Consider the following 21,405-nt stretch of genomic DNA (forward strand, 5'->3'; position numbering starts at 1 on the left):
GAATTCTAATATTGTGTGGGATTTACATCTGGTTACTGTTATCATTCAGTGTGCTGGGGGAAACAAAATGCCTTGTTTTTCTTGCTTAGAAATATCCCTCCCTTTCAAGCACCTGAATGATATCACTAAGCTAATTGAGCATCTGCCACTATATATATGAATAATAACCTTAATTGGGAATAGTGAATGAGAAGGAATAATGTGGAAAGGGAAATGGGCTCTCACCCATATACCAGAGTGTCACTGTGGTATACAGTGCAAAGAGCATCCAAATCCAAACGCAGAGACAGATTGTCCCAATCAGCCCTGCTGTGTATAAAACCGATGGTATAATACAGGCAGACCCAGTGGCTGCAATGCAGCGGACACACCTCAGTGTCAGTCTCAGTGGGAACGCTGCTCCTGCCTGCTCACAGGTGAATCTGCAGCTTATACTCACCACTGGTTAAGCAGGTGAGTCTTCTGGTGTCTGCAGATAAGGTGGCAAAGTCCATGTGATTCCCAATCAGGAGCCAGCAATTAGCAGTAAAGGCACACTGTTATTGTAGTACAGGAACCATCTCATTTACTAGGAGAGCTCCAGCAGGGAAGTCACTGTGTTACCAATATGATCTCCTATCCCGGTCTGTGGTAATAGTCTGCAGCACGGGGGCCATCTCATTTACCAGGAGAGCTCCAGCAGGGCAGTCAGGCTGCGTTACCAATATGAGCTCCTATCCTGGTCTGTTGTAATAGTCTGCAGCAAGTTGTAATGCTGTGCCTGTGGGTGGTCTCCTGTCACAAAGGTGATGGTAAAAGAAGAAATTATAAAAGTCCCAAGAATGGTGCTCTGAATTCCTTTTAAATATACTATATCATTGGTATTTTGGCTGGTGTGTGCAGCGCCACCCACCACCATTCAGAAAGTGTTAGCCAGATCTCACAGTGCTGGACTTTGCACTGACTCCTATCGGTCTCCAGGCCACTATTCAGCTGAGCTGGCCAGATCGCATGGTGCTGGACTTTGCACTGACTCCTATCAGTCTCCAGGCCATTATTCAGATGTGCCGACCACATCTCACAGTGCTGCCCTTTGCTCAGATTCCTTTCAGTCTCCAGGCCACCATTCAGCTCTGATGACAGGATTTTACTGTGCTGGACTTTGCACTGGCTCATATCTGTCTCCTGGAAATTATTCAGCTGTACTGACCAGATCTCACAATGCAGGACTTTGCACTGACTCCTATCAGTCTCCAGGCCACCAATTAGCTGTGCTGACCACATCTCACAGTGATGGACTTTGCACTGACTCCTATCAGTCTCCAGGTCATTATTTAGCTGGGCTGAGCACATCTCACAGTGATGGCCTTTTCACTGACTCCTATCAGTCTCCAGGACATTATTCAACAGTGCTGACCACATCTCACAGTGATGGACTGCACTGACTCCTATCAGTCTCCATGCCATTATTTAGCTGTGCTGACCACATCTCACAGTGATGGACTTTGCACTGACTCCTATCAGTCTCCAGGCCATTATTCAGCTGTGCTGACCACATCTCACAGTGATGGACTTTGCACTGACTCCTATCAGTCTCCAGGTCACCAATCAGCTGTACTGGCTAGATCCCACAGTGACGGACCTTGCACTGACTCCTATCAGTGTCCAGGCCACCATTTAGCTGTGCTGACCACATAGCCTTGATAGACTTTGCACTGACTCCTATCAGTCTCCAGGCCACCATTCAGCTCTGTTGACCAGATCTCATGGTGCTGGACTTTGATTGGACTTCTAATAGCCCAGCTGGAGTCAGAATTTGGCTGCTGCTGCTTATTGGATATTGCAGCCCATATATGGTGTTTCCCTCAATGTCCCAGTGTGAGTTATCCAGTCTGTATCCTATCTAGTCTGGAAGAGCACCTGGATATTGTATGTCTGATCAGCTAATGCTTGCTTCATCTGGCAGGAATGCCTTTAAATATATTCCACCATAAGGAGTTTCTGGACTTTTACTCAAGATTTGCAATGATCAATCTACAGTTAATTACTTACATATAATGGGGGGAAAAAATTCTGATTGGCATTTCTCTGTAGCACCGTGAAAACCTGGGGTGCTTTAAAGATTATCTTATCGCTTTACTACTTACTGCTGTACAAATCACCTGTGCTATTAGAGTTATCTTACAGCATTTCTTTACATAGAGATTTATTAATGCAGTAATTCATCTCCATTCATTTATATCTTCATTATGGAAAATACTTGGTAGATATACTGCTGCATTTATATAAAGACTTTATATCCTATTCATTGTGTTGCTCCTATATGTTCTATATATTTGAAATATACTTAAACAGGGAGAATTAAGGAAAATATGTATTTGTACTATTAGACTGGCCAGCATAATCTTCAGTGAAGATTTTCCAAGCTATCCTGAAATCTGGCATGCTGTGACAAAATAGTTTTAGTAGTGCATGAGGTGTCCAGTTCTTGATTAAAATATCTGGCTGAGAAATGGCGGTTGCAGAGCACCAGCAAAAAATTGTAATTCCAGTAATAAGTGACTGTTATAGCTGAAGTGTTCGGCAATTGGTCTATGCAGGGTTTAATATCATGGAAGACATTCTTAGCGCACACTGACATGATGTGAGGGGAGAGCAGGAGTATAATAGGGGCTGATGGCTCCTGATGTATGAGATACACCAGAGAGTGTAGGGAGGAGACTGGTCAGATCTCTGGGCTGGTAACACACAGTGACATGATGTGAGGGGGAGAGCAGGAGTATAATAGGGGCCGATAGCTCCTGATGTATGAGATACACCAGAGAGTGTGGCGAGGAGACTGGTCAGATCTCTGGGCTGGTGACACACAGTGACATGATGTGAGGGGAGAGCAGGAGTATAATAGGGGCTGAAGGCTCCTGATGTATGAGATACACCAGAGAGTGTGGGGAGGAGACTGGTCAGATCTCTGGGCTGGTAACACACAGTGACATGATGTGAGGGGGAGAGCAGGAGTATAATAGGGGCTGATGGCTCCTGAAGTATGAGATACACCAGAGAGTGTGGGGAGGAGACTGGTCAGATTTTTGGGCTGCTAACACACAGTGGTATGATGTGAGGGGGAGAGCAGGAGTATAATAGGGGCTGATGGCTTCTGAAGTATGAGATACACCAGAGAGTGTGGGGAGGAGACTGGTCAGATCTCTGGGTTGGTAACACACAGTGACATGATGTGAGGGGGAGAGCAGGAGTATAAAAGGGGCTGATGGCTCCTGATGTATGAGATACACCAGAGAGTGTGGGGAGGAGACTGGTCAGATTTTTGGCCTGCTAACACACAGTGGCATGATGTGAGGGGGAGAGCAGGAGTATAATAGGGGCTGATGGCTTCTGAAATATGAGATACACCAGAGAGTGTGGGGAGGAGACTAGTCAGATCTCTGGGTTGGTAACACACAGTGACATGATGTGAAGGGGAGAGCAGGAGTATAATAGGGGCTGATGGCTCCTGAAGTATGAGATACACCAGAGAGTGTGGGGAGGAGACTGGTCAGATTTTTGGGCTGCTAACACACAGTGACATGATGTGAGGGGGAGAGCAGGAGTATAATAGGGGCTGATGGATCCTGATGTATGAGATACACCAGAGAGTGTGGGGAGGAGACTGGTCAGATTTTTGGGCTGCTAACACACAGTGGCATGATGTGAGGGGGAGAGCAGGAGTATAATAGGGGCTGATGGCTTCTGATGTATGAGATACACCAGAGAGTGTGGGGAGGAGACTGGTCAGATCTCTGGGTTGGTAACACACAGTGACATGATGTGAGGGGGAGAGCAGGAGTATAAAAGGGGCTGATGGCTCCTGATGTATGAGATACACCAGAGAGTGTGGGGAGGAGACTGGTCAGATTTTTGGCCTGCTAACACACAGTGGCATGATGTGAGGGGGAGAGCAGGAGTATAATAGGGGCTGATGGCTTCTGAAATATGAGATACACCAGAGAGTGTGGGGAGGAGACTGGTCAGATCTCTGGGTTGGTAACACACAGTGACATGATGTGAGGGCGAGAGCAGGAGTATAATAGGGGCTGATGGCTCCTGAAGTATGAGATACACCAGAGAGTGTGGGGAGGAGACTGGTCAGATTTTTGGGCTGCTAACACACAGTGGCATGATGTGAGGGGGAGAGCAGGAGTATAATAGGGGCTGATGGCTTCTGAAGTATGAGATAAACCAGAGAGTGTGGGGAGGAGACTAGTCAGATCTCTGGGTTGGTAACACACAGTGACATGATGTGAGGGGGAGAGCAGGAGTATAATAGGGGCTGATGGATCCTGATGTATGAGATACACCAAAGAGTGTGGGGAGAAGACTGGTCAGATCTCTGGGCTGGTAACACACGGTGACATGATGTGAGGGGGAGAGCAGGAGTATAATAGGGGCTGATGGATCCTGATGTATGAGATACACCAGAGAGTGTGGGGAGGAGACTAGTCAGATCTCTGGGCTGGTAACACACAGTGACATGATGTGAGGGGGAGAGCAGGAGTATAATAGGGGCTGATGGATCCTGATGTATGAGATACACCAGAGAGTGTGGGGAGGAGACTGGTCAGATCTCTGGGCTGCTAACACACAGTGGCATGATGTGAGGGGGAGAGCAGGAGTATAATAGGGGCTGATGGCTTCTGATGTATGAGATACACCAGAGAGTGTTGGGTGGAGACTGGTCAGATTTTTGGGCTGCTAACACACAGTGGCATGATGTGAGGGGGAGAGCAGGAGTATAATAGGGGCTGATGGCTTCTTAAGTATGAGATACACCAGAGAGTGTGGGGAGGAGACTGGTCAGATCTCTGGGTTGGTAACACACAGTGACATGATGTGAGGGGGAGAGCAGGAGTATAAAAGGGGCTGATGGCTCCTGATGTATGAGATACACCAGAGAGTGTGGGGAGGAGACTGGTCAGATTTTTGGCCTGCTAACACACAGTGGCATGATGTGAGGGGGAGAGTAGGAGTATAATAGGGGCTGATGGCTTCTGAAATATGAGATACACCAGAGAGTGTGGGGAGGAGACTAGTCAGATCTCTGGGTTGGTAACACACAGTGACATGATGTGAGGGGGAGAGCAGGAGTATAATAGGGGCTGATGGCTCCTGAAGTATGAGATACACCAGAGAGTGTGGGGAGGAGACTGGTCAGATTTTTGGGCTGCTAACACACAGTGGCATGATGTGAGGGGGAGAGCAGGAGTATAATAGGGGCAGATGGCTTCTGAAATATGAGATACACCAGAGAGTGTGGGAAGGAGACGGGTCAGATCTCTAGGCTGGTAACCAACAGAAACATGATGTGAGGGGGACAGCAGGAGTATAAATGGCCTGATGGATCCAAACACCCCCACTGAGCAGATACATTTCCCTCATTAGTTTTTACTGACAATGAGACAATAAGACTCTTTTCTGTAATACATTACTCACCTGTGCCGATATCTGTAGGGATTTCCTCCTCCTTACACTGCTGATCACCCCTCACATACGTCTCCTCTTCTCCCTCTATATCTTCTGCCTTCATATCAGTCACATACGTCTCTTCTTCTCCCTCTATATCTTCTGCCTTCATATCAGTCACATACGTCTCCTCTTCTCCCTCTATATCTTCTACCTTAATATTGATCAGATACATTTCTTCTTCTCCCTTCATATCAGTCACATACGTCTCTTCTCCCTCTGCATCTTCTGTCTTAATATTTGTCTTATATGTTTCTTTTTCTTCCTCTATAGATTCTACTTTCATGTCAGTCACATACGTCTCTTCTGCTCCCTCTATGTCTTCTGCCTTCATATCAGTCACATACGTCTCTTCTTCTCCCTCTGCATCTTCTGCCTTCATATCAGTCACATACGTCTCTTCTTCCTCTATATCTTCTGCCTTTATATCAGTCACATACGTCTCTTCTTCTCCCTCTATATCTTCTGCCTTCATATCAGTCACATACGTCTCTTCTCCCTCTGCATCTTCTGCCTTCATATCAGTCACATACGTCTCTTCTTCTCCCTCTATATCTTCTGCCTTCATATCAGTCACATACATCTCTTCTTCTCCCTCTATATCTTCTGCCTTCATATCAGTCACATACGTCTCTTCTTCTCCCTCTATATCTTCTGCCTTCATATCAGTCACATACATCTCTTCTTTTCCCTCTGCATCTTCTGCCTTCATATCAGTCACATACGTCTCTTCTCCATCTATATATTCTGCCTTCATATCAGTCTGGTCTTCATCCTAAATAATACACAAGAAATGTAAATAATATTATTCAGTTTTTATTAACAGCAATTCAACTGTTAAAAAGTATATAATATACATACAGCTGCTCTACAGATCATATAGTGACAGTCAGTTTGGTGTACTGGGAGGACTCTATATCCCATCTACCTGATCCTCCTGTAGGTTCCTGTGATTCTCCTCTGTACAGTCCTGGGAATACAGAGGACGGGGACATCTCTCTGGGGTATCTTTGTTACTGGGTCCATCTATAGGAGACACACAGTGAGTGGGTACAGTGTATATATGTGATTATCAGATGATGGATGTATATAGGGGCCCCCATACCTGCTCTCCCTTGTACAATACATGACAGTCTCCTCTTACCCAGTGATGTGAGAGGCCGGTGATTCTCCATCATCACGTCCTTGTACAGACCCGTGTTCCTCTATAAACTCACCCTCCTGCATGGAGACAAAGACAGTGACATCCTAACACCTTAAGAGGAACCGGACACACACAGTGATACAGTCATCACCCAGACACGTCCCCTGGTGCTACTGTATAATGCCCCATTCCCAGCAGTCACCTCTCCAGTCATCACCCAGACACGTCCCCTGGTGTTACTGTATAATGTCCCATTCCCACCAGTCACCTCTCCAGTCATCACCCAGACACGTCCCTGGTGTTACTGTATAATGCCCCATTCCCAGCAGTGACCTCTCCAGTCATCGCCCAGACACGTCCCTGGTGTTACTGTATAATGCCCCATTCCCAGCAGTCACCTCTCCAGTCATCGCCCAGGCACGTCCCCTGGTGTTACTGTATAATGCCCCATTCCCAGCAGACACCTCTCCAGTCATCGCCCAGACACGTCCCCTGGTGTTACTGTATAATGTCCCATTCCCAGCAGTCACCTCTCCAGTCATCACCCAGACACATCCCCTGGTGTGACTGTATAATGTCCCATTCCCAGCAGTCACCTCTCCAGTCATCACCCAGACACATCCCCCGGTGTTACTATATAATATCCCATTCCTAGCAGTCACCTCTCCAGTCATCACCCAGACACATCTCCTGGTGTTACTGTATAATGTCCCGTTCCCAGCAGTCACCTCTCCAATCATCACCCAGACACGTCCCCTGGTGTTACTCTATAATGTCCCATTCCCAACAGTCACCTCTCCAGTCACCACCCAGACACGTTCCCTGGTGTTACTATATAATGCCCCATTCCCAGCAGTCACCTCTCCAGTCATTACCATGACACATCCCCTGGTGTTACTGTATAATGCCCCATTCCTGGCAGTCACCTCTCCAGTCATCACCCAGACACATCCCCTGGTGTTACTGTATAATGCCCCATTCCTGGCAGTTACATCTCCAGTCATCACCCAGACACATCCCCTGGTGTTACTGTATAATGTCTGATTCCCAGCAGTCACCTCTCCAGTCACCACCCAGACACGTTCCCTGGTGTTACTGTATAATGCCCCATTCCCAGCAGTCACCTCTCCGGTCATCACCCAGACACGTTCCCTGGTGTTACTGTATAATGTCCCATTCCCAGCAGTCACCTCTCCAGTCATCACCCAGACACGTCCCTTGGTGTTACTGTATAATGTCCCATTCCCAGCAGTCACCTCTCCAGTCATCACCCAGACGCATCCCATGGTGTTACTGTATAATGCCCCATTCCCAGCAGTCACCTCTCCAGTCATCACCCAGACACATCCCCTGGTGTTACTGTATAATGCCCCATTCCTGGCAGTCACATCTCCAGTCATCACTCAGGCACATTCCCTAGTGTTACTGTATAATGCCCCATTCCCAGCAGTCATCACCCAGACACATCCCCTGGTGTTACTGTATAATGCCCCATTCCTGGCAGTCACATCTCCAGTCATCACCCAGACACATCCCCTGGTGTCACTGTATAATGTCCCATTCCCTGCAGTCACCTCTCCGACAATCACTCAGACACAACCACGGGTGTTACTGTATAATGCCCCATTCCCAGCAGTCACGTCTCCAGTCATCACCCAGACACGTCCCCTGGTGTTACTGTATAATGCCCCATTCCAAGCAGTCACCTCTCCAGTCATCACCCAGACACGTCCCCTGGTGTTACTGTATAATGTCCCATTCCCAGCAGTCACCTCTCCAGTCATCACCCAGACACGTCCCCTGGTGTTACTGTATAATGTCCCATTCCCAGCAGTCACCTCTCCAGTCATCATCCAGACACATCCCCTGGTGTTACTGTATAATGCCCCATTCCCAGCAGTCACCTCTCCAGTCATCACCCAGACACGTCCCCTGGTGTTACTGTATAATGTCCCATTCCCAGCAGTCACCTCTCCAGTCATCACCCAGACACATACCCCTGGTGTTACTGTATAATGCCCCATTCCCAGCAGTCACCTCTCCAGTCATCGCCCAGACACATCCCCTGGTGTTACTGTATAATGCCCCATTCCCAGCAGTCACCTCTCCAGTCATCATCCAGACACATCCCCTGGTGTTACTGTGTAATGCCCCATTCCCAGCAGTCACCTCTCCAGTCATCACCCAGACACATCCCCTGGTGTTACTGTATAATGCCCCATTGCCAGCAGTCACCTCTCCAGTCATCACCCAGACACATCCCCTGGTGTTACTGTATAATGCCCCATTCCCAGCAGTCACCTCTCCAGTCATCACCCAGACACATCCCCTGGTGTTACTGTATAATGCCCCATTCCCAGCAGTCACCTCTCCAGTCATCACCCAGACACATCCCCTGGTGTTACTGTATAATGTCCCATTCCCAGCAGTCACATCTCCAGTCATCACCCAGATACGTCCCCTGGTGTTACTGTATAATGCCCCATTCCCAGCAGTCACCTCTCCAGTCATCACCCAGACACATCCCCTGGTGTTACTGTATAATGTCCCATTCTCAGCAGTCACCTCTCCAGTCATCATCCAGACACATCCCCTGGTGTTACTGTATAATGTCCCATTCCCAGCAGTCACCTCTCCAGTAATCATCCAGACACGTCCCCTGGTGTTACTGTATAATGTCCCATTCCCAGCAGTCACCTCTCCAGTAATCACCCAGACACGTCCCCTGGTGTTACTGTATAATGCCCCATTCCCGGCAGTCACCTCTCCTGTCATCACCCAGACACGTCCCCTGGTGTTACTGTATAATGTCCCATTCCCAGCAGTCACCTCTCCAGTCATCACCCAGACACATGCCCTGGTGTTACTGTATAATGTCCCATTCCCAGCAGTCACCTCTCCAGTTATCACCCAGACACATCCCCTGGTGTTACTGTATAATGCCCCATTCCCAGCAGTCACCTCTCCAGTCATCACCCAGACACGTCCCCTGGTGTTACTGTATAATGTACCATTCCCAGCAGTCACCTCTCCAGTCATGACCCAGACACATCCCCTGGTGTTACTGTATAATGCCCCATTCCCAGCAGTCACCTCTCCAGTCATCACCCAGACACGTCCCCTGGTGTTACTGTATAATGCCCCATTCCCAGCAGTCACCTCTCCAGTCATCACCCAGACACATCCCCTGGTGTTACTGTATAATGTCCCATTCTCAGCAGTCACCTCTCCAGTCATCATCCAGACACATCCCCTGGTGTTACTGTATAATGTCCCATTCCCAGCAGTCACCTCTCCAGTCATCACCCAGACACATCCCCTGGTGTTACTGTATAATGTCCCATTCCCAGCAGTCACCTCTCCAGTAATCACCCAGACACGTCCCCTGGTGTTACTGTATAATGTCCCATTCCCAGCAGTCACCTCTCCAGTAATCACCCAGACACGTCCCCTGGTGTTACTGTATAATGCCCCATTCCCGGCAGTCACCTCTCCTGTCATCACCCAGACACGTCCCCTGGTGTTACTGTATAATGTCCCATTCCCAGCAGTCACCTCTCCAGTCATCACCCAGACACATTCCCTGGTGTTACTGTATAATGTCCCATTCCCAGCAGTCACCTCTCCAGTCATCACCCAGACACATCCCCTGGTGTTACTGTATAATGCCCCATTCCCAGCAGTCACCTCTCCAGTCATCACCCAGACACGTCCCCTGGTGTTCCTGTATAATGTACCATTCCCAGCAGTCACCTCTCCAGTCATGACCCAGACACATCCCCTGGTGTTACTGTATAATGCCCCATTCCCAGCAGTCACCTCTCCAGTCATCACCCAGACACGTCCCCTGGTGTTACTGTATAATGCCCCATTCCCAGCAGTCACCTCTCCAGTCATCACCCAGACACATCCCCTGGTGTTACTGTATAATGTCCCATTCTCAGCAGTCACCTCTCCAGTCATCATCCAGACACATCCCCTGGTGTTACTGTATAATGTCCCATTCCCAGCAGTCACCTCTCCAGTCATCACCCAGACACATCCCCTGGTGTTACTGTATAATGTCCCATTCCCAGCAGTCACCTCTCCAGTCATCATCCAGACACATCCCCTGGTGTTACTGTATAATGTCCCATTCTCAGCAGTCACCTCTCCAGTCATCATCCAGACACATCCCCTGGTGTTACTGTATAATGTCCCATTCCCAGCAGTCACCTCTCCAGTCATCACCCAGACACATCCCCTGGTGTTACTGTATAATGTCCCATTCCCAGCAGTCACTTCTCCAGTCATCACCCAGACACATCCCCTGGTGTTACTGTATAATGTCCCATTCCCAGCAGTCACCTCTCCAGTCATCATCCAGACACATCCCCTGGTGTTACTGTATAATGTCCCATTCCCAGCAGTCACCTCTCCAGTCATCACCCAGACACATCCCCTGGTGTTACTGTATAATGTCCCATTCTCAGCAGTCACCTCTCCAGTTATCATCCAGACACATCCCCTGGTGTTACTGTATAATGTCCCATTCCCAGCAGTCACCTCTCCAGTCATCACCCAGACACATCCCCTGGTGTTACTGTATAATGTCCCATTCTCAGCAGTCACCTCTCCAGTCATCATCCAGACACATCCCCTGGTGTTACTGTATAATGTCCCATTCCCAGCAGTCACCTCCCCAGTCATCACCCAGACACATCCCCTGGTGTTATTGTATAATGCCCCATTCCCAGCAGTCACCTCTCCAGTCATCACCAGACACGTCCCCTGGTGTTACTGTATAATGCCCCATTCCCAGCAGTCACCTCTCCAGTCATCACCCAGACACATCCCCTGGTGTTACTGTATAATGCCCCATTCCCAGCAGTCACCTCTCCAGTCAGCAGCTGAATGATCTTGTTGGTGAGTTCCAGGATCTTCTGGTCATTGTGCCTCTCATGTATCAGTGAGTGAGGTGGAGGCACCGTGATGGGTCTCTGGGTCCTGTTCAGTCCTCCTGGCACACTTGGACGGCTGCTGGGGTCTCACACTCACTGGATGTCTTCCTCACTACTGTGTAATCCTGTGTATTGAGGGTGACATCAATAAAATGTTTTTTTTTTTTGTACAGGTTAACACTAACAATCCCTTTTCTGTCTTTTAGCAATTCCCAAGTACAGAGTAACAGTAACCCATACACACATCACACGCAGGGGGCAGAGTCATCTCCGGCTCTGATCAGCCTGATCCTATCGCACTGTAGGTGTAGGTCCTGGGCTACATACAGACTGCACAAATCATTAGATGGTGAGCTAGTTGCGAACGGATTTGCAGGTGACCGACATTCGCAGAGATTTTCGCACAGCGTACACAGACTTACACAGGGCGGAATTTCACTCTGTCTGGGCGGAGGAACGATCAGGTCTGAATTAGGCCCAATGTATCAGTCTCCACACTGACTACTTTACAAGAAGAGATTTGTATCAGGATAATAGCGGATGTTACACTGTATCAGTCCAGCTGCTGCCAGTAATCAGGATTCCCCTTTACCAGCACTGTAGCAGACACATGTGACAGTATAGGATGTATCAGGATAATAGCGGATGTTACAATGTATCAGTCCAGCTGCTGCCAGTAATCAGGATTCCCCTTTACCAGCACTGTAGCAGACACATGTGACAGTATAGGATGTATCAGGATAATAGCGGATGTTACAATGTATCAGTCCAGCTGCTGCCAGTAATCAGGATTCCCCTTTACCAGCACTGTAGCAGACACATGTGACAGTATAGGATGTATCAGAGCCTATTTATATCATTACTGGAGACAGTATTGTCATAGCGGCATATTACACTTGTATTACAGTAACGGGGACTGCGCCACCTGTATTACAGCAACAGCAGAGAATGCGCCACTTGTATTACGGTAATGGCGGGGTCTGCGCTGTCTGTATTACGCTAAGGGCAGGTTCTGCGTCACCTGTATTGAGTAACGGCGGGGTCTGCGCCACCTGTATTACGGTAACGGCAGGGTCTGCGCCACCTGGATTATGGTAACGGTGGAGTCTGCGCCACCTGTATTACGGTAACGGAGGGGTCTGCGCCACCTGGATTATGGTAACGGCGGGGTCTGCGCCACCTGTGTTACAATAATAGGACACTAGAGTGTCAGCCACCTGTACAGGGATAATGCAGCACCAGAGGCTGCTCCAGCTGCACTATAACAAGGCACCAGAGGCTGCTCCTCCTGTAGTACAGCAACCTGACACCAGAGCTGCTCAGCCTATAGAATAATAATAATAATAATAATAATAATAATAATAATAACATTACCTGCTGCCAGACACAGCAATGGCTGCTCTCTGCTCCTGCTGCCTTGTGGGAATGATAGAAGGAAGGCGGAGCTCAGACCAGGGGGAAATGGCCGCCGCTCCTGACGTCACTACACAACCAGGGAATCTATTGCTGCTGCAACTGCAGGACTGGTCTACAAGAAAATGGCCGCCGGCCTCCTGCACCGAGGAAATGTATTGTAATAATTGTTACAAAGCGCAGTGCTGTGGCCGGGGTGTATGAGGGTAGGGGCCAGTCACCAGTCTGTGCCAATCATGCCCTTCTTCCGTCCTGTGCGTTTCACCTTACTTCCGTCCTGTGCGGTCCACCTTACTTCCGGCCTGTGCGGTCCACCTTACTTCCAGTATTTGCGTTCCACACACAGGAAGTGAGTTTCAATCGGTTGCTGCAGCACATAGACTCAACAGCTCCCTGTGTCCGTATATATCAGGTAATAGCGTCTTACTATACAGGGGGAGCAGCCTGTGGTGTCCTGTTATTATTATTATTATACAGGGGGAGCAGCCTGGGGTGTCCTGTTATTATTATTATTATTATTATTATTATTATACAGGGGGAGCAGCCTGGGGTGTCCTGTTATTATTATTATTATTATACAGGGGGAGCAGCCTGGGGTGTCCTGTTATTATTATTATTATTATTATTATTATACAGGGGGAGCAGCCTGGGGTGTCCTGTTATTATTATTATTATTATTATTATTATTATTATTATTATACAGGGGGAGCAGCCTGTGGTGTCATATTTTTATTATTAATAAACAGGGGGAGCAGCCTGTGGTGTCCTGTTATTATTATTATTATTATAATACAGGAGAAGCGGCCTGTGGTGTCTTTTTATTATTATATAGGGGGAGCAGCCTATGGTGTCCTGATATTATTAATGTGACGACACAGCCTACACCTCGTGTTATCTGATAAAGGACATACAGTTATTTTCCTAGCCATGGACTTCACTAATTGATAGTGTGGTATTAGTTCAGTGGTTCTCAAACTCGGTCCTCATTACCCCACACAGTGCATGTTTTGCAGGAGCACGGGTGTATTAATTACTCACTGACACATTTTAAAAGGTCCACAGGTGGAGCTAATTATTTCACTCGAGATTCTGTCAGGAGACCTGCAAAACATGCACTGTGTGGGGTCCTGAGGACCGAGTTTGAGAACCTGTGTATTAGTTAAATCCTGGGTAATATTGTGTTTTAATATGCAGACCCTCCAACATAACCCGCCCCACTAGGTACAAAATGCTCTGTTTCTGGACTTCCCTCTTAATTTATGATTTCCATCACCTGTGTTGAACTAGTTACATGATAAGAAAGCTGTTTCTTCACAGGTGATTGTAATAGTAAATTAAGAGGGAAGTCCAGAAACAGAGCATTTTGTACCTAGTGAGGCGGGTCATGTATTATGTTAATGTTATATTGTATAGTTATGTGTTATCTGTTATTTCTCTTATGTCCTAGAGGATGCTGGGGACTCCGTAAGGACCATGGGGTATAGACGACTCCGCAGGAGACATGGGCACTATAAAGAACTTTAGAATGGGTGAGCACTGGCTCCTCCCTCTATGCCCCTCCTCCAGACCTCAGTTACTTCCTGTGCCCAGAGGACATAGGGTGCATAACAGGGGAGGTCTCCTGAGTTTCTCTGAAAAAAGAATTTTGTTAGGTTTTTTTATTTTCAGGGAGCACTGCTGGCAACAGGCTCCCTGCTTCGTGGGACTGAGGGGAGAGAAGCAGACCTACTTAACACTTAACTGATAGGCTTTGCTTCTTAGGCTACTGGACACCATTAGCTCCAGAGGGAGTCGGAACGAAGGTCTCATCCTGAAGTTCGTCCCAGAGCCGCGTACCGTCCTCCTCACAAAGCCGGAAGACAGAAGCCGGGTGAGTATAAGAAGAAAGAAGACTTCAGATCTTCCCTGAGGTAAGCGCACAGCGGTAACGCTGCGCGCCATTGCTCCCACACACAACACACATGGCAGGCACTGATGGGTGCAGAGCGGGCGCCTTGGGCATCAATATAAACCTCTAGGACTGGCAAATACATATATATGGGCTGCCAGTATTATAAAATTGAGCGGGACCGAAGTCTGCCGCTGGAGGGGGCGGAGCTTGAGTTCACAGCACTAACCAGCGCCATTTTCTCCACAGAGCACTGCAGAGAAGCTGGCTCCCCGGACTCTCCCCTGCTGAACACGGTGACACAGGGCAGAAAGGGGGGGGGGGGGGCATTTGTAAGGTGCAGTGAGTGTATTATACAGATAATTATATTTCTCTGACGTCCTAGTGGATGCTGGGACTCCGTAAGGACCATGGGGAATAGCGGCTCCGCAGGAGACAGGGCACAAGAATAAAAGCTTTAGGATCAGGTGGTGTGCACTGGCTCCTCCCCCTATGACCCTCCTCCAAGCCTCAGTTAGATTTTTGTGCCCGAACGAGAAGGGTGCAGGCTAGGTGGCTCTCCTGAGCTGCTTAGTGAAAAGTTTAGTATTAGGTTTTTTATTTTCAGTGAGTCCTGCTGGCAACAGGCTCACTGCATCGTGGGACTAAGGGGAGAAGAAGCGAACTCACCTGCGTGCAGAGTGGATTGGGCTTCTTAGGCTACTGGACATTAGCTCCAGAGGGACGATCACAGGTTCAGCCTGGATGGGTCACCGGAGCCGCGCCGCCGTCCCCCTTACAGAGCCAGAAGAGACGAAGAGGTCCGGTGAAATCGGCGGCAGAAGACGATCCTGTCTTCAGACTAAGGTAGCGCACAGCACCGCAGCTGTGCGCCATTGCTCTCAGCACACTTCACACTCCGGTCACTGAGGGTGCAGGGCGCTGGGGGGGGAGCGCCCTGAGACGCAATATAAACAGAGAATACCTTAGGTTGGCAAAAGAATACATCACATATAGCTCCTGGGCTATATGGATGTATTTCAACCCCTGCCATTTTTACAGGAAAAAGCGGGAGATAAGGACGTCGTGAAGGGGCGGAGCCTATCTCCTCAGCACACAAGCGCCATTTTCCCTCACAGCTCCGCTGGAAGGACGGCTCCCTGACTCTCCCCTGCAGACCTGCTACAGAATCAGGGTAAAAAAGAGAAGGGGGGGCACTATTGGCAGCAAATAATAATATAAACAGCAGCTATAAGGGAGTAACACTTATATAAGGTTATCCCTGTGTATATATATAGCGCTTGGTGTGTGCTGGCAGACTCTCCCTCTGTCTCTCCAAAGGGCTAGTGGGGTCCTGTCCTCTATCAGAGCATTCCCGGTGTGTGTGCTGTGTGTCGGTACGTGTGTGTCGACATGTATGAGGAGGAAAATGATGTGGAGGCGGAGCAATTGCCTGGGTTAGTGATGTCACCCCCTAGGGAGTCGACACCTGACTGGATGATCGTTTTTAAAGAACTACGTGATAATGTCAGCACTTTGCAAAAAACTGTTGACGACATGAGACAGCCGGCAAATCAATTAGTGCCTGTCCAGGCGTCTCAGACACCGTCAGGGGCCCTAAAACGCCCGTTACCTCAGTGGGTCGACACAGACCCAGACACAGATACTGAGTCTAGTGTCGACGGTGAGGAGACAAACGTAATGTCCACTAGGGCCACACGTTACATGATCACGGCAATGAAGGAGGCATTGAACATTTCTGACACTACAAGTACCACAAAGAAGGGTATTATGTGGGGTGTGAAAAAACTACCCATAGTTTTTCCTGAGTCAGACGAATTAAATGAGGTGTGTGATAAAGCGTGGGTTTCTCCCGACAAGAAACTGCTAATTTCTAATAAATTATTGGCACTGTATCCTTTCCCGCCAGAGGTTAGGACGCGTTGGGAAACACCACCTAGGGTAGATAAGGCGCTCACACGTTTATCTAAACAAGTAGCGTTACCGTCTCCTGATACGGCCGCCCTCAAAGAACCAGCTGATAGAAGGCTGGAAAATATCCTAAAAAGTATATACACCAGTATGTGTGTTATACTGCGACCAGCAATCGCATCAGCCTGGATGTGCAGCGCTGGAGTCGCATGGTCGGATTCCCTGACTGAAAATATTGATACCCTGGATAGGGACAGTATATTGTTAACTATAGAGCATTTGAAGGATGCATTACTATATATGCGTGATGCACAGAGGGATATTTGCACTCTGGCATCAAGAGTAAGTGCTATGTCCATTTCTGCCAGAAGAGCGTTATGGACGCGACAGTGCTCAGGGGATGCGGATTCCAAACGACATATGGAAGTATTGCCGTATAAAGGGGAGGAGTTATTTGGGGCTGGTCTATCGGACCTGGTTGCCACGGCAACGGCTGGAAAGTCCACCTTTTTACCCCAGGTCACTTCACATCAGCAGAAAAAGACACCGTCTTTTCAAACTCAGTCCTTTCGTTCCCATAAGTACAAGCGAGCAAAAGGCCACTCCTTTCTGCCCCGGGGCAGAGGAAGAGGAAAAAGACTGCACCATGCAGCCGCTTCCCAGGAGCAGAAGCCCTCCCCTGCTTCTGCCAAGTCTTCAGCATGACGCTGGGGCTTTACAAGCAGACTCAGACATGGTGGGGGCCCGTCTCAAGAATTTCAACGCGCAGTGGGCTCACTCGCAAGTGGACCCCTGGATTCTACAGGTAGTATTGCAGGGGTACAAACTGGAATTCGAGGCGTTTCCCCCTCGCCGGTTCCTGAAGTCTGCTTTACCAAAGTCTCCCTCCGACAGGGAGGCAGTTTTGGAAGCCATTCACAAGCTGTATTCCCAGCAGGTGATAATCAAGGTACCCCTCCTACAACAGGGAAAGGGGTATTATTCCACGCTGTTTGTGGTACCAAAGCCGGACGGCTCGGTGAGACCAATATTAAATCTGAAATCCTTGAACACTTACATAAAAAGGTTCAAATTCAAGATGGAGTCACTCAGAGCGGTGATAGCGAACCTGGAGGAAGGGGACTATATGGTGTCTCTGGACATCAAAGATGCTTACCTCCACGTCCCAATCTACCCTTCTCACCAAGGGTACCTCAGGTTTGTAGTACAAAACTGTCATTATCAGTTTCAGACGCTGCCGTTTGGGTTGTCCACGGCACCTCGGGTCTTTACCAAGGTAATGGCCGAAATGATGATTTTTCTTCGAAGAAAAGGCATCTTAATTATCCCTTACTTGGACGATCTCCTGATAAGGGCAAGGTCCAGGGAACAGTTAGAAGTCGGAGTGGCACTATCTCAGATAGTGTTACGTCAGCACGGGTGGATCCTAAATATTCCAAAATCGCAGCTGATTCCAACGACACGTCTACTGTTCCTAGGAATGATTCTGGACACAGTCCAGAAGAAAGTGTTTCTCCCGGAGGAGAAGGCCAGGGAGTTATCCGAGCTAGTCAGGAACCTCCTAAAACCAGGCCAGGTGTCAGTGCATCAGTGCACGAGGGTCCTGGGAAAAATGGTGGCTTCTTACGAAGCGATTCCATTCGGAAGATTCCATGCAAGAACGTTTCAGTGGGATCTACTGGACAAATGGTCCGGATCGCATCTTCAGATGCATCAGCGGATAACCCTGTCGACAAGGACAAGGGTGTCTCTTCTGTGGTGGCTGCAGAGTGCTCATCTACTAGAGGGCCGCAGATTTGGCATTCAGGATTGGATCCTGGTAACCACGGATGCCAGCTTGAGAGGCTGGGGAGCAGTCACACAGGGAAGAAATTTCCAGGGCTTGTGGTCAAGCATGGAAACATCTCTTCATATAAACATTCTGGAACTAAGGGCCATTTACAATGCCCTAAGTCAAGCAAAACCCCTGCTTCAGGGTCAGGCGGTATTGATCCAATCGGACAACATCACGTCAGTCGCCCACGTAAACAGACAGGGCGGCACGAGAAGCAGGAGGGCAATGGCAGAAGCTGCAAGGATTCTTCGCTGGGCGGAAAATCATGTGATAGCACTGTCAGCAGTGTTCATTCCGGGAGTGGACAACTGGGAAGCAGATTTCCTCAGCAGACACGACCTTCACCCGGGAGAGTGGGGACTTCACCCAGAAGTCTTCCACCTGATTGTAAACCGTTGGGAAAAACCAAAGGTGGACATGATGGCGTCCCGTCTAAACAAAAAACTAGACAGATATTGCGCCAGGTCAAGGGACCCTCAGGCAATAGCGGTGGACGCTCTGGTAACGCCGTGGGTATACCAGTCAGGGTATGTGTTCCCTCCTCTGCCCCTCATACCAAAAGTACTGAGAATCATAAGAAGGAGAGGAGTAAGAACTATACTCGTGGCTCCGGATTGGCCAAGAAGGACTTGGTACCCGGAGCTTCAAGAGCTGCTCACGGACGAACCGTGGCCTCTACCTCTAAGAAAGGACCTGCTCCAGCAGGGGCCTTGTCTGTTCCAAGACTTACCGCGGCTGCGTTTGACGGCATGGCGGTTGAACGCAGGATCCTGAAGGAAAAAGGTATTCCAGATGAAGTCATCTCTACCCTGGTCAAAGCCAGGAAGGACGTAACCGCTAAACATTATCACCGCATTTGGCGAAAATATGTTGCGTGGTGTGAGGCCAAGAAGGCCCCTACAGAGGAATTTCAACTGGGTCGTTTCCTCCATTTCCTGCAAACAGGACTGTCTATGGGCCTAAAATTAGGGTCCATTAAGGTTCAAATTTCAGCCCTGTCGATTTTCTTCCAGAAAGAACTGGCTTCAGTGCCTGAAGTTCAGACATTTGTAAAAGGGGTACTGCATATACAGCCTCCTTTTGTGCCTCCAGTGGCACCTTGGGATCTCAATGTTGTGTTGACTTTCCTAAAATCACATTGGTTTGAACCACTCACCACTGTGGACTTAAAATATCTCACATGGAAGGTGACGATGCTGTTAGCCCTGGCTTCAGCCAGGCGTGTGTCAGAATTGGCGGCTTTATCATATAAAAGCCCTTACTTAATTTTTCATTCTGACAGGGCAGAATTGAGGACTCAATTTCTACCTAAGGTGGTTTCTGCATTTCACATGAACCAACCTATTGTGGTACCTGCGGCTACAAGGGACTTGGAGGACTCTAAGTTGCTTGACGTTGTCAGGGCCCTGAAAATATGTTTCCAGGACGGCTGGAGTCAGAAAATCTGACTCGCTGTTTATCCTGTATGCACCCAACAAACTGGGTGCTCCTGCTTCTAAGCAGACGATTGCTCGTTGGATTTGTAGTACAATTCAGCTTGCACATTCTGTGGCAGGCCTGCCACAGCCAAAATCGGTAAAGGCCCATTCCACAAGGAAAGTGGGCTCATCTTGGGCGGCTGCCCGAGGGGTCTCGGCTTTACAACTTTGCCGAGCAGCTACTTGGTCAGGGGCAAACACATTTGCTAAATTCTACAAATTTGATACCCTGGCTGAGGAGGACCTGGAGTTCTCTCATTCGGTGCTGCAGAGTCATCCGCACTCTCCCGCCCGTTTGGGAGCTTTGGTATAATCCCCATGGTCCTTACGGAGTCCCAGCATCCACTGGGACGTCAGAGAAAATAAGATTTTACTTACCGATAAATCTATTTCTCGTAGTCCGTAGTGGATGCTGGGCGCCCATCCCAAGTGCGGATTGTCTGCAATGCTTGTATATAGTTATTGTTACAAAAATTCGGGTTATTATTGTTGTGAGCCATCTTTTCAGAGGCTCCTGTTCGTTGTATCATACTGTTAACTGGGTTCAGATCACGAGTTGTACGGTGTGATTGGTGTGGCTGGTATGAGTCTTACCCGGGATTCAATATCCTTCCTTATTATGTACGCTCGTCCGGGCACAGTATCCTAACTGAGGCTTGGAGGAGGGTCATAGGGGCAGGAGCCAGGGCACACCACCTGTGCCCTGTCTCCTGCGGAGCCGCTATTCCCCATGGTCCTTACGGAGTCCCAGCATCCACTACGGACTACGAGAAATAGATTTATCGGTAAGTAAAATCTTATTATTGTTGGGGAACTGTCTCCATAGAAATATATCCCTGTGTGTGTGTGTGTGTGTGGGGGTGGGGGGGGGGTCGGTACGAGTGTGTCGACATGTCTGAAGCGGAAGGCTCATCTAAGGAGGAGGTGGAGCAGATGATTGTGGTGTCTCCGTCGGCAACGCCGACACCTGATTGGTTGGACATGTGGAATGTTTTGAATGCAAATGTGACCTTATTACATAAGAGGTTGGACAAAGCAGAGTCCAGGGAAAAAGCAGTGAGTCAGTCAATGGCTTTGACTGTATCACAAGGCCCTTCAGGGTCTCAAAAACGTTCTCTATCCCAAATAGCAGACACTGATACCGACACGGTTTCTGACTTCAGTGTCGACTACGATGATGCAAGGTTACACCCACGGGTGGCCAAAAGTATTCAGTATATGATTATGGCAATAAAAGATGTTTTGCATATCACAGATGACCCCTCTGTCCCTGACGCGAGGGTGCCCATGTATAAGGAAAAGAA

At 48.7% G+C, this 21,405-nt stretch overlaps 2 protein-coding genes across 2 annotated transcripts in view; one reads left to right on the forward strand and one right to left on the reverse strand.

The window, feature by feature from the left end:
• The window catches only part of LOC135057092 (zinc finger protein 850-like), a 70,688-nt gene extending 57,590 nt beyond the window's left edge, over positions 1-13,098 (reverse strand). The window contains exons 1-5 of the mRNA XM_063962992.1: positions 12,952-13,098; positions 11,512-11,702; positions 6,638-6,714; positions 6,422-6,519; positions 5,464-6,268 (exon numbers count right to left, since the gene is read on the reverse strand). Of these exons, the coding sequence (XP_063819062.1) occupies positions 5,464-6,268; positions 6,422-6,519; positions 6,638-6,671 (937 nt within the window). The 5' untranslated portion in view covers positions 6,672-6,714; positions 11,512-11,702; positions 12,952-13,098. The remainder of the gene's footprint in view (positions 1-5,463; positions 6,269-6,421; positions 6,520-6,637; positions 6,715-11,511; positions 11,703-12,951) is intronic.
• Positions 13,099-13,321: 223 nt separating this feature from the next.
• Positions 13,322-21,405, forward strand: part of LOC135057093 (zinc finger protein 268-like) — a 189,224-nt gene continuing 181,140 nt past the window's right edge. Inside the window, exon 1 of the mRNA XM_063962993.1 lies at positions 13,322-13,402. The gene's annotated coding sequence lies outside the window, so the exon portion shown is untranslated. The remainder of the gene's footprint in view (positions 13,403-21,405) is intronic.

Source organism: Pseudophryne corroboree, chromosome 3 (genome assembly GCF_028390025.1).
Source record: "Pseudophryne corroboree isolate aPseCor3 chromosome 3, aPseCor3.hap2, whole genome shotgun sequence".
Taxonomy (NCBI): Eukaryota; Metazoa; Chordata; class Amphibia; order Anura; family Myobatrachidae; genus Pseudophryne; species Pseudophryne corroboree.